The sequence below is a fragment of the Cygnus olor genome, chromosome 8, assembly GCF_009769625.2.
Source record: "Cygnus olor isolate bCygOlo1 chromosome 8, bCygOlo1.pri.v2, whole genome shotgun sequence".
In the NCBI taxonomy this organism is placed as follows: Eukaryota; Metazoa; Chordata; class Aves; order Anseriformes; family Anatidae; genus Cygnus; species Cygnus olor.
This window is the reverse complement of record NC_049176.1, coordinates 32622229-32635592: the sequence shown is the minus strand read 5'-3', so window position 1 is coordinate 32635592 and position 13364 is coordinate 32622229. Positions and strand designations below refer to the sequence as shown.

At 40.2% G+C, this 13364-nt stretch overlaps 1 protein-coding gene across 2 annotated transcripts in view; it reads right to left on the bottom strand.

The window, feature by feature from the left end:
- Positions 1-12384, bottom strand: part of LOC121073924 (serine/threonine-protein kinase TNNI3K) — an 89040-nt gene extending 76656 nt beyond the window's left edge. Inside the window, exons 1-4 of one of the 2 annotated variants that reach the window (XM_040565497.1) lie at positions 12260-12384; positions 11941-12108; positions 10381-10473; positions 5292-9543 (exon numbers count right to left, since the gene is read on the bottom strand). In XM_040565497.1, coding sequence (XP_040421431.1) covers positions 8093-9543; positions 10381-10473; positions 11941-12108; positions 12260-12338 — 1791 coding nt within the window. In that variant the 5' untranslated portion in view covers positions 12339-12384 and the 3' untranslated portion in view covers positions 5292-8092. Of the gene's footprint in view, positions 1-5291; positions 9544-10380; positions 10474-11940; positions 12109-12259 lie in introns of those variants that run through there. The other variant, XM_040565498.1, reaches the window with a different exon arrangement.
- Positions 12385-13364: the final 980 nt, after the last annotated feature.

Below are 13364 nucleotides of genomic sequence, written 5' to 3'. Positions count from 1 at the left end.
GGTTTCTGAGCGTTTTGTGATTCATTCATGCAGGAAGGTTTCAATCTTAAGGAATTTTGCCTTAGATTGTCAAATAAGACAGATCTGCCTATTTCTTTGTCACCAGTGCTCTTAGGAGCAGCTCTGGAAGAGGGGCCTGCAGCTGGAGCAGCCAGAGGTTGCTGGCTGACACCGGGTGTCAAAATGGCTGCCACTGCTAAGTGCAGTTCGACTACCTACCTCTCAGGTGTGTGAGGCTCGGCGTTTTCCCCATTTCCACTGTGCGCATGTCTGCACTGCTGCATTTTGCCCTCTGCTTGCTTCTGTGCACAAGCGGTGTGGTTGAAGGCAGCTGCACCAGCTTTGGATGTCTGGAAAGGCTCTGCCTTCAGCTATGCTGCGCTGGATCAGCCTACGTGCCCACAGCACTCCCTCACATGCCGACAACCGAGGCACTCCTAGCAGCCCTGGCCCTCAGGCAGGTGGCCGCCCCCCAGTGTCCATCCTACAGCAGGTCCGTGGAAGAACGGCCATGTGGCATGATCAAAGTCAGGAGAGGCATGCCTTGTTCCAGACTTTTCCACTACTATGGATGAAAGCATTCTGATTTCACTTTTGTAAACAGCAACAATATTGTCCTTTTTTGTAAAAGTCTGAGATTTACAAATAAAACCCTTGCAGTCAAGGACATAAAAATATAACCCTCTCCCCACAACACCCTGAACATTCCAGGAAGTGCCTTGTGGCTTGATCACTGCATCTTCTCTGCCCTCACAGGGCTTCCTGCACAGAGCAGCTGAGGACGATGCCCCAGCTGCCCACTTGGCCTGGGTGAGCAGGTGAGAGATGCTGGGCAGCACAGAGCAGCGGGCTCAGCACCAGGTGGGGGACTTGCCATGGCGGTCACTGCACGCACAGCTGGCCTGCAGAGGGTCTTGGCTTCACCCGGCGGTCAGTTACAGTCTTGGAGGCACAGTAGGACCCAAACTGGAAATTTGTCAGTTCAGGTAGAAATCATGGGATAGTCTGAAACAGGTCCATGACAGCTCCTTGGCCCAGGGATCCCCCTTTTTTGGCTGGCTCTGGTGCTGCAGCTCGTGCTGCCTGTGGGGGACATCCTGGGGCTGCTGTCAGTGCCATGCACAGTGCTGCTGTCTGCAGGCCTGCTCCTGCAGCTGATGGGGCACTGCTTAGAGGGAAAAGGCTTTCAACAGCATCTAAACGGACGGCAAGGCGAGGTGAAGCAAAGCCAGAAGCATAAAGGTGAAGTGGGAGGTGAGGTAAGAAGCCATGGGCTGAAGAGCAGAAAATGCATTACACTACAACAGCATTATAAAGTAACAGCATTTAAATTCCATGAGACGGATGTAAAATTATTGGCTTTGAAAGATGCAAATAACGTGCGTAGTATTTGTTCTCTAATTCTTTCTACATCATGAAGTTAGGTAAAAAAAAATCATCAGCTTCTATAGTATAATTTTATTCACTGTTTGCAAATGTGAGTAGGTGAATGTTCATTCATAGAGACACTCAGGGTGAACAGTAACTCATATGGACATTCAGGGAAGATCAGCTTTTGACTGGAAACTACAGCAAGGGAGCATAATGCAGTGAGGCAGTGAAGTCAACATAACTGTTTAGTTCATCAGTATTACACTTCTGAAAACAATTAACAGGTGAATTCTTGAAACATTCATATCATTGTCCCTGAGAAGCAGTTGCAGAATAATTGAATATATGGGTAAAAAAAAATTAAAAAATGCAGAACCTGTTAACCGACTATTTGCAAACAAACAAAAAAGGAGTAAATACATCTACTACTGTGTTAGGCAATTTCTAATTAACATGTATACAAGTAGCACTAACATGTCAAAAGCAATTTTTTTTTCAGTGTGTATTGTATTCAAATATAATGTTTACAGAGTATTCAGGTGTACAAATTCATTTGATTAATTTTTAGAGGTTTTATTTCATTTTGCCTGTATGGAATGTGCAGCTGTCATGTCCAATCCTACAGGGTACCAAGTGCAAAATTCTTTTCCCATTTCTGGGTTTAAATGTCCTTCTTAGGGAGGCCCTACAGGACTAAGTCTTTTGAAATGATCGTTATTTCAAATTAATTAGAACATATTCATATCTATCATTTACTTAAAGAGTAAATTTACTGTAAGCTGCTCCTGTACATTTCCATGTAATTGTGGTAACATTCAGATATGTCACAGAAACTGAAATGGACATTAAAATAAAACATGCTATTATAAAAATAAAGCAGAAGGAGCTCTATAGTCCATATAATGAAACAGGTGTTTATAACAGCTTCCATGTGACAGTGGATTAAAGGAAGTGTACAGAAGACTAGTACTGCTATTTTTGTTATCAAAATACTACAGTGGCATTTGCACAGGGATTAATCGTCCACATGTGCAGAGAGGAGAAAATGAATCTATTATATCAGAGATTTAGGAACATGAAGCTGGAAATGCTGAGCAGCACTAACTCCTTGTCCAAGTTAAGCATTTTTTTACATTTTACATTTTACCATTTACATCACTTACTGAGAAGATTAAATTAAAAAAAAAAAAATAAATAAATCGATGCTTACTTTAATATCATTATGTTATGATCATATCCATAATTGTTTCCTAAGAATGTAAATTTCTTTTGAGATCCAAATGATGGAACTTTCTTTCTTAACTCAGTTCCCCAAATTCCTCTGGCAAAGATAACTTCCAACTGCTCTTGTTTATTTATTTATTTCAGCTGCCTTCCCTTGTGTTCTTTTTTAAGTGCCCAATTGCTCTGATTTCAATTTCCTGCCTAAAAGCTTACTGAAATAATCCCCTTCTCTCAAAGTTCATAATATAATATATACAATATGGCTAAATCTCTGTTGATTATAGCATGCTCTCAAAGCAGACAGGGAAATCATTAAGATGATGTTCACTATGAGGCCTATTATTGCACAACAGAGCAAAACTAATTGAATAAAGAAAGCTGACATGAGTAAAATGATTAAACATTCATCTTGGCTGTTTTTTTTTTTTTTTTTTTGAGACTGTAGCAGCCTCAGTTGCGCTTCAGCATGGATGAAGACAGGCAGTGATCTAGAGGCCCATAGAAATTCTGCATCCATCTAGGAAACTCAACGAGCCTTCCTCAAAATTAAACTCCAGGTTTCAATAGATTCCTCTTGTTCTTAGAAAGTTTTACCTGACTGTCATTTTCAGTATTGCATCCTTCATTAATCAGACTGGAGGAAAATCATAAGCCAGGATTCCACAGTGAGTCATTTTCTGAATCTGGTATTAGAAACCAGCAATCCCTGAATTACAGAATCACAGAATGGCCGAGGTTAGAAGGGACCTCTGAAGATCATCTAGTCCAACCCCCCTGCTGAGCATGACAACCTAGAGCACATTGCGCAGGACGGCATCCAGGCGGGTTTTGAATATTTCCAGAGAAGGAGACTCCACAAACTCTCTGGGAGCAATTATCTTACTGTTAAATTTTACTGTGTGTCCTTGGACAAGTCTCTCAATTGCCCTGAGATATATTTATTTCAGCTGGCTGAATAAGAAAAATGTTGTCAACTGCCTTAACAGTCAAATTGTGAAAGATCAGCTAAACTTTGTAAAATTCAATATAAATAAAATAGATATATGTATTTTGTACATCAATCTTAGATTATTATCATCAGGAACTTTCCAGTCTGAATTCCTTTTAAATTTAGTGAGATTTCATCACATTATAAGATATCCATTGTGTTAAGGACTATAATTTGTTTTAGCTAAAGAACATCCACACTACACACGTAGCTGTAATACATAAAGAATTATTTAGTGCCTAAAGAAAGACATTATTTTTCAATTGTATCATCAAGGATGATGTCATTTCCTCTCTCTTCTTCTCTTGACAAAAATATCATGTTCATTCAGAAGTGACATTACATCCATTATAGACTAAACATTCTCCTTGCCACTACTCTGTGTTCTGCAGCTCTCACACTTTCTTTGCCTACTAATCTTCTGCTCATCCTTTACTCAATCAACATGCTTCCCAGGGCAAAGTCCTGCCCCCTGCTTAAATCGCAGGCAAAACTCTTAGTGACTTCAATCAAACACAGAATTCATTCCAAGTTTTCAGATTTTATTCTAAAGCTGATACAGCAAATTCAGCAAAACTATCTACTTGCTGTAGCTTGACAGGATAAATCCATGTTGCAGCATTTAAAAGTCTCAAAGAAGCCTGCAAAAAATATGACTCATCTACCAAAGGCTTTCAACAAAAATAATCAAGTACAATGGATGTGTATTTTAATCTTTCATTTAGACTAGCCATTGGCAAATGTATGGCTGGATTGCCAATACCATTATCAATCTTCATGCAGTAATATTATCATGGCATGGTCCATTTTCCTCTATTTGTTAGAATGTTTCCGCAACTTTCTAATCTCTTACTTCACAACAATGATTTTATTGATAATAAAAAAAGCCACAAAGGGTTATGGATACATTAGAAATTTAATGGGCAAACACACAGTTCCTGTGTCTCAGTGGAAAACAGTGGAAGCTTATACATAAAAAGTACTTACAAATAAATGTGGAATCCAAGAATGAAATTACAGAACATGTATGTGAACATGCACACAACTAACTCTATATAAAAACATACAGGAAAATTATAAAAATAGTATTTTAACACAGAGCTCTGTTTAATGTTTTTCATATATATTACAATATATTTGATTTTAGTTTAAAAATGAAAAATAATACAAATCCAGATATTTCAATATCTGTGGAATAAATTCATTCATTCTACTGACATTACTGATGGCTAATATTGACCAAAATTTGCTTTCCAAAATTTTAGACAAGAATATTTATTGCAGAAGGAAAGTGTGGAATGGCATAAAGACTTAAAGCAGAGTAACGTTTCTTACCTGGAAGGTCAAATATATGCTTATTCAATTATAACAGTATTAGCTAGCATGTCTCAGAGGATAACATTTTGTGCAGGAGTATGAGTAGAGGCAGTCATTTCTTACCTTTCTGGCCTGCAGCCGGTCCAGCACATCTGAGTGGTTCAAGGAAGGTCAGGAGCACTCCGAGAAAGGAATTCTGAGAGAGAAATACTCCAATACTTCCTTCTTTTCCTTGTGCACTTGGTGTACTGACAGAGGCAGCTTGTTGACCCAGGTGCCAACCGTGACAGTATAAGACTTTGGCCAGGTCTCCGCCCCTTCCTTATTTGTGTTTGCTGGGAAGGAACACTGCCTGTAAGACCACACCAGCTGCTCTTTCATCATATCTACCCCAATACTATGCAAAACTGTTTAGTGAGTATACTTTTATTTTTACTTTTTTTTTTTTCTTCCCCATTACTTATGTGTCAGAAGCAAATCCATTTCCCATTTATACCCAGGTTGCTTTCAGCAATGAAATACATGGTACTACTTTGTAGATGGCATAAGAAAGATGCCATTAGGGAATTCAGTCAGCAGGGAGACAAACACTGTAATAATGAAGTTACAGGAAGCTCGATAAAAAAAATTAGATAATATTTGTCCTTCTTTACAATACTGAGCATTAAAATAAGAGTGACTTTGAAAAGCAGGCCAAATTACTACCTGATTTGGCATCTTTTCCCCTATCTTTGATTATAATCCAAACCTCTTCTTCCTTCTGAAGCAACTCAACAGAGGATATTTTGCTAATGTGATTAAATTATCAGCTTTAGAAGTGCTTAGAATTATCAGAGCACTCAAATTGTTCATAAATAGAACTTGCAGAGTTTTAAGAGAGAAATTTTCAATGGGTTGCAAAACATGGAAAGAAAATTGAAAACATTATTCTCTAGGAGAAACCTGAAGTGTTAACAGGATATATGTGGATGTAAGAAAAACTAACCAAAACCAAAGCTCAATGCCAGACCTCTGAAAAGATCTGCCAGAGTCTATTGTTAGTTATTATGCAGCTATTACACATAGGTATGCTCAGAGAATTTCAGGTATCCTGAAGTGATAGGGAAGCTGGTATGATAAAGTAACTGTAGCAGTTAGTTTCTGGGAACATTTTGGAAAACAAACAGAATCTTATACTCCAAGTAGCAATAGAATGGACAAGTCGAATAGGTGTCCTACCTCTGACAGCACATTGAAGATAGAGTCCCCAGAAATCAGACTAGTTCAGTAAAAGCAAACGGAGCTAACCTCCAAAATGACTGCACATCCCTGGCTGGGATGGAGTTAACTTTCCCTGCAGCAGCCCATACAGTGCCGTACTTGGCACTTGTAGCTAGAACAGCACTGGTATCACACCAGTGTTGTGTCTATTGCTGAGCAGTGCTGGCACAGCATCAAGACTCACTCCAAACCACCCCCAGTCCCCCACAACACCAGCAGGTTGGGGGCGTGCAAGAGGTAGGGAGGGGACATCACCAGGGCAGCTGACCTAAACCCACCAAAGGGATATTCCATGCCATATAGTGCCACACTCAGCAATAAGATGTGGGAAAGGGGAAGGAGAGGGGAGGCTCTCGTTATGAAGACGACTGTCCTCCCAAACAACCACTACGCTCATTAAGGCCCTGCTTCCTGGGACATGGTTGAACATTGCTTGTTGATGGGAAGTAGAGAATAATTTTTTTTTCCTCTCTATGCTTTTGTGAGGCTTTTGCTCTTTTTTTTTTCCCCTCTTCCCTTCCCCTTTAATTAAATTATTCTTATCCCAACCCATGAGTTTTTTTTTTTTCTTTCCAGCATACTTTCTTCTCCACTTCTTCTTCTGAGGAGGGGGAGTGAGGGAACGGTTATGTTGGGAGTTCAGCTGCCCAGTAAGGTAAAACCACCAATGTGGCTCAAAAAAGAGAAGCTAAACTGAATCCTGACTTTGGGAGAATTAGGGGTCAATTTCTTTTTCCATTAAAAAGGAGACTATACAACACAAAATGAAACATGAAAACCCATTGATATATGCAAGAGAAAAAGATGCATTATGTTGCTGTCAAATTACGGTTACAGAATACACAACACATTCTTAATAATGTGAAATGGAAAAAATAAAAAAGCAGTCATTACAGAAGACAAATTAAAAATAAATGATTTATCTGAATATAAACTTTGTGCAAACCTTTTTTCACCTTGTATTACAAAAGCATGGACTGATTACTTATATAATGAACTGTTGAAAATAATGTGAATGAATACATACATAGGCTTGTATGCTCTCTGTGAATAGCATTTTTGTGGTGCCACGACCTAAGACAGAATATGGAGCTAGATGGAGCAATAGAAACCAAAAGATTTCTGTTTATCGTTATTACAGGATAGGTAATATTATCTGTTTCCCAAAGATGTGCATTGTGGTACCACTCAAAATACTTCATCTCTCTGTTGTTTAGTCCACTGGTCTGCATGAGGATTAAATATCACTCCAAGGACTATGACAGTTCAGTTTAGAGAAATGCAAATTTGCCCATGACATGTATCAGTATCTCTGTGGATAACAAAAAGTTGATAGCTGCCCACTCAATCTAACACCTCCCAAATAATTAAACAGTAATCCCCACCCCACGAAAGTGGCCATGGCACCAAGCCTGCTGGAGTTCAAGTGTTTGGACAATGCTCTTGGACATATGTTTTAAATTTTAGTTAGTCCTGTGTACAACCAGGAGGTAGACCCTAAGATTGTTGCAGGTCCCTTCCAACTCAGGAATTCTACGTTTCTACAAAAAATTGACATGACTTGATGGCAGGTATTGACCCCAATGTTATTACTCATAAAGGAAAGGTTGATTTCTCACACAAATACTTTTTCTCTTATGAAAAACAGTAAGTACAAAAAAATACAAAATTAAAAAAAAAGAAAGAAAATTATTAATGCTTCGATAGGATGTCCCGATTAAAAAAAATAAAATCAATTTACCTACACCTATTTGAAACACTATTGTAAAAAGGCAGTAGGAACAGTGAGAAACATAAATTACTGCTAAACTATATCATGCTGCTAGAGCCAATGAGAAGATCTGTGTACTTTTTCCTTATGATTATTACAATCTGGGAAGTAATACATCATCCACAATGAAAGACGGGAAATTTCTTCAAGTACCAATCCTTCTACAAATCAGATTTCTCTTTTTGTCTTTGTAGACAGATTTCATCATAAATTTGATTCCTAAATTTCAACATATCTTCCACATCTTTGTAGGACAGCATTTCTTCAACAGACAGGAGCTTAAAGCCATGCAATTTAAAAGCCGACTTGTGCTGCACAGAATTTAACATGTTTAATGACATTCGAACTGATTCACTTAAACTAGAACAAACAGGAAAAATCCTAGCAGTCCACAACCCAAACTGGGTATTATCACTGGAGAAGAGCTGGTTTGAAACCTGTACACCCCAGAGGTCCAAGCATTCTAGTAAGCTGACCCCAAAAAATTGTAGTGAATATATATCTGAAAGCAATTTCACACTCTTTTTCAAGTCATCTTCTACACTAAATACCATACTTGCATACTTTACTTGATCATCAATTTTTATACTCAATGAACACAGGAAACAGTTTGAAGGTATGTCTACTCTCAAATTTACGTAGGATCCACTAATAATGCAGTTCTTCCCTACTAAGACTTCAGGTCCAATTCTAGAGTATTCAATAACGGATCCAGGTCCTATAAAACACCCAGGCTCAAGTATGCTTTGAATGACACTTGCTGATCTATCCAAGGTCTCAGCTTTGTCTGAAAAGATGCTAAAAGCCTCAGACAGTAAATCAAGCTCAAATTTCAGTTTGCTATCAGATGTAAAATGAAACAAGTACTCCCGAGTAGTTCCAATGTGATAAAACTTAGAGTTGTTTAAGACTATAACATTAAGTGGAGTTCCTTTCAGAACAGAATATAGCTTCTGCCGTACTTCTACTAACTGCGATTCCTCTTTTGTGACATTACTTGTATTTTTTGTGTAATCTTGAGTGGCTCCAGGTCCCAGGGCCTGAAGGAAGTCACCATATGCATCTATTTCACAGCAAAGAGTATTCATCTGCTTATAAAATATCAATAATTGTTTTGCAATGCTATGATCCATGTAAAATATACTGTCTGTATACACACACTCTGAGTCCATTTCTGAGTCACTGTGGTCTCCAGAGGAACATGGCTGAGAACAATTCCCTCTCACACATACTGCACCACACTGGCGCATTGTCTCAACATCAGGCTTGTGTAGGAAATGATGGCAAGATGTGTATTCAAGTCCTCCTTTTCCTGAAAAACTGGATGGATCTAAAACAAACACTCCATGAGTGGTCCCAACTGTCAAATCTGAAGGGTGAGCTAAAGCAGTAAATCCAGGTTTATCGAATGTGATTGTTTCTGCAACTCCAGTGCTGTAAAGTTCTATGTCATCTGAACAAGTAATGAGAATTCCTGGTTTCATGTGACTGGGGAAATCAATGTACATAGCAAGCTTAAGCTCCAACATCTGGTAAACAGGATCACCAAAAGGCAAAGCTGTGAAAATCTTCCCCAGTGCACTTGCATTTGGTAAACGTTGACTATAACCACCTGAAAAAAAAAGACATTTTTAATTACAGAGTATATATACAGTCTCTTAAGAAAGTGTAAGTAAGCATAAACAAAACCTGTACGGCTACATAGCTTGATCATATACTATGTATTCCTTAGAAAATGTCAAATTTTTAAAAAATCATCGTTCTTCTTAAACATTTCTCAAGGCAGATCTGACCTTATGTCCAAAATTTAGTATGCCTTAAGTAGCTTTTATTTAAACAGTGGTTGATTTCATTACCTTTACTTTGCTTCAGAGCTGGAATCTGAACCATGTGTCTATTAACTAAAGTGACGAAATCAAATGACTCCTGCTCTTTGCTTGAAAATAAGAAGAAAAAAAAAATGCCTCAAAGCAATTTTAAATCAGAGATGAGTCAAATAAGCAGCAGTTTGGTAAGGTGACCGGTTATTACCTTGTTTCTTTTTCCTCTGCAAAAGAGACAAGAGTTTTCCAGCTAACACCTTTTGGAAGTGTTCTGACTAGTTGGGTAAGGTGGTAAGTATTCATTCTGTACGTATTTATGAGGACCCCCTTGGGCAAACCAGGCTGCTTAAACTGGCATGTCAAGGCAGAAGATTAATTTAGATACTTTGAATTACATTTTCTTCTCCACTGACTGACTGAACAACTTAAGTGTTGAAAACAAATGCTTAAGTGACGGCAACACCTCCAGAAATTTCAGCTGAAATTCAAATGATCAGATCAGCGACGTTTGGGATTATTTTTCTAAGGCAACTATATTTCAGAACTCTTATTACTTACCTGCCAACATATTTTTTAAAAAATAAAAAGGTATGATTTAAAAGTGTGGCATGTCAAACAGTATTTACCAGAATGAATTAGCAGCACAATAAAAGAAGTCCATTTATCACCATAGAGATTCTCTAAGCACTGGAGAACATGAAGTGTTGATCCACCATTTCCTGAAGGAAGAAATATTTTATTACCGGCTGAAAAGAACACCAATAATGTATGTATTGACATGTGAAGCATACACACATGGGATCTGGTGCTATGGTTGGGTGATCAGGTATTGTTTTTTAAATGTTGCTTCATTCTGCTGTAGGAAATAAGCTGTGATTTGTTTTTTAAAAGTCCTCGTGACTGCAGAGATAATTTTTTTTAACAAACTGTAAATGGATGCACAGATATCCATCTGAAATTTCCTCAACCAGTTCTGACAGCACAGTCCTTCTACTGCACCATAGTTGATAAAATCATACAAAGATGATGGACACTCACTCAGGAAACTCTGCACTCAAAGAGAAGGGCACCTCGAATAGGCAGGTCTTGTGAAAAGACATGCTTTTTCCTCCTATTCCTTCTCTGAACAACCTCAGCATTTGAAGCGTTTCATCATTTCAACAGGCCATAACTTGCCAAGAAAATTGGCTCCAGCATGAAACACGTCACACAAAAGTTCACTAGTGAGTTGATGCAAGCTTTCCAAAGTATTTTTGACATTTACAATACGGAAATGAGGGAAAAGTATAATTGTTTGGGATTTTTTTTTTGGTGCTTCTACAACTTAGAACAGCTGGATTGCTGAAAACTAATCCTTGCCTACTATTTTATACTGCAGGTATACTACTGAGATTAGTTACCTTCTACAGCAAAGTGAACTACTTATTATAGGATGATATTATGGATAGTAAGACTACTTTCTTCTAGGTTTTTGTTGCACAGTGGTTAATGTATTGGAATAGAATCAGTTATCAGTTTAAATTTATCAGGTTAAGGTAAGTAGTAAGAATTTATTAAAAAACCAACCAAACAAAAAACCACCATGAGTTAGTGATATTCTGTATTCTATATGTGGAAGAGTGCCCTACGGTATCATCAACATATACTCACTCAAAACCACCATGATAGAGTCCCAGTTACCACAATGGAAATTTTAATTGCCAAAATATACTTACACGCAGTCCAAAAAGCACCAAACCCGTGATGTTTGCAGCTGTGCACGTGAATCAAAATAACATACTATGTAATGATGTGGAACCTACGTTTGTATTCCAAATAATACTTCAAGTTTTAGCAAATTTTGGAGCCCTTCCGCTGCAAGAGACAGCCGTCAAAGCACTTAAACACAAAGCCGACTTCTGCCTGACTGAAGATGATCATAATTATATAAGCACAGGATAGAGGAATAAGAAGATGGAATGAATACATAGGGCATTAAGTGAGTACAACTCATGCAACAACATTTGCAGGAACTAGCGTCAGAGCAGTCCTATGCTCAGCGGGATCCTGATCACTGGGGACTGACCAGAGGACCACGGGGCCCCTCTGTCCCTCTGCAGTCAAAGCTACCTTCCTGCACAACGGACTGCCCGATGAAATCCTGCTCCCCGCCACAGCAACGAAAAAGCTGGCCATAAAATGCGCACCGATTTTGGGTCCCGGTGGATCCACAAAGACGTGGTACCGCACGCCCAGAGGAAGCTCCCCTCCTGCCAGCTTTGCGGACAGCTGCCGCCGGTACGCCAGCTCCTGCTCTCCGTCGGCTGCGGTGATCGCGACGAGGTCCCAGAACTCTCCGGGGCGCACGGCTCTGCCTGCCCGGCGGAGCGGAACTCGAGTCAGAGTCGGAGCCAGCGCCACGGCCGGAGCCGGGCCCGCCTCCCGGCGCTGCGGGCCCCGAGCGCTGCCCACGCCCGCGGCCCCCCGCCCCGTCGCCCCCGGCCCGGCCCGGTTCTGCCGCCCCACCTCGGAGCGCGGCGAACCGCGCCAGCCGCCGCCCCGTGGCCTCCCGCCGCGCCGCGCTCCGCTCGCCCACCGCCGGCATGGCTCCGCGCCCTGCCCGGCGCCGCTGCGGCCTAGGCGGAAGAGCCGGGCTCGGAGCGGGGCCGGGGCCGGGGGCGGGCCGGCGGCACGGCGGGGCGGGAGCCTGCGGCGGCCGCAGGCAGCGGCGGTGCTCGGTGCTCGGCTGCTGGGGCCGAGCGCATAAAATCTCACTGTGTGTAAATCCTACCGTAAAAGTAGCTCTAAAAGCACTGCAGGAGGTGTTGAAAAGCAGCTACTTAAAATAATTAAGTTTTTTTTTTTTTATTATTATTATTATTTAAAAAAAGGTTGCCAAAAATCCATAGTTCTTCTATGTCTGTAGACTGCTGGCAGAAGACTAAATAAATAAATACTTCACCACTGCTCTTTCAGTTTGGGACTTTATGTGATGCATGTGATGCATTTTTGTTTTGAGCTTCTGGTCATTATTCAGACTTCCTAAAGCGTCTGTTTGCATTCGCTAAAATAAAGTCTGTAACTGAATCCAACTATTCATGGTAATCATTCTTTTTGTACTTATTTCAGATTAATGCTTATTCATGCTTTTACTAGTAATAGTTTAGAATCTGTTAATCTAATAATTGATTCCAGGAAATACTAGTTTTTCATCTATACCGTATTTCTTTGTCCCCTGAAATGAAGGACTGTCCAGAGGAGGGCCAAAAAGATGATCAAAGGACTGGAGCATCTCTCCTAGGAAAACAGGCTGAGAGCGCTGGAGTTTTTCAGCCTGGAGAAAAGAAGGCTCCGGAGAAATGTCATAGTGGCCTTCCTGTACCTAAAAGGGGCTACAGGAAAGTTGGGGAGGACAGGAGTTGGGGTGTAGTGATAGGACAAAATGAAAGAGTTTTAAAATGAAAGAGACTTAGATTAGACGTTAGGAACAAATTCCGTACTATGAGGGTAGCGAGGCCCTGGCCCAGCCTGCCCAGAGAAGCTGTAGATGCCTCATCCATGAGTGCCTAAGGCCAGGCTGGATGGGATTTGGGCAGCTTTAAGGTTCCTTTCAACCAAAACCATTCTGTGA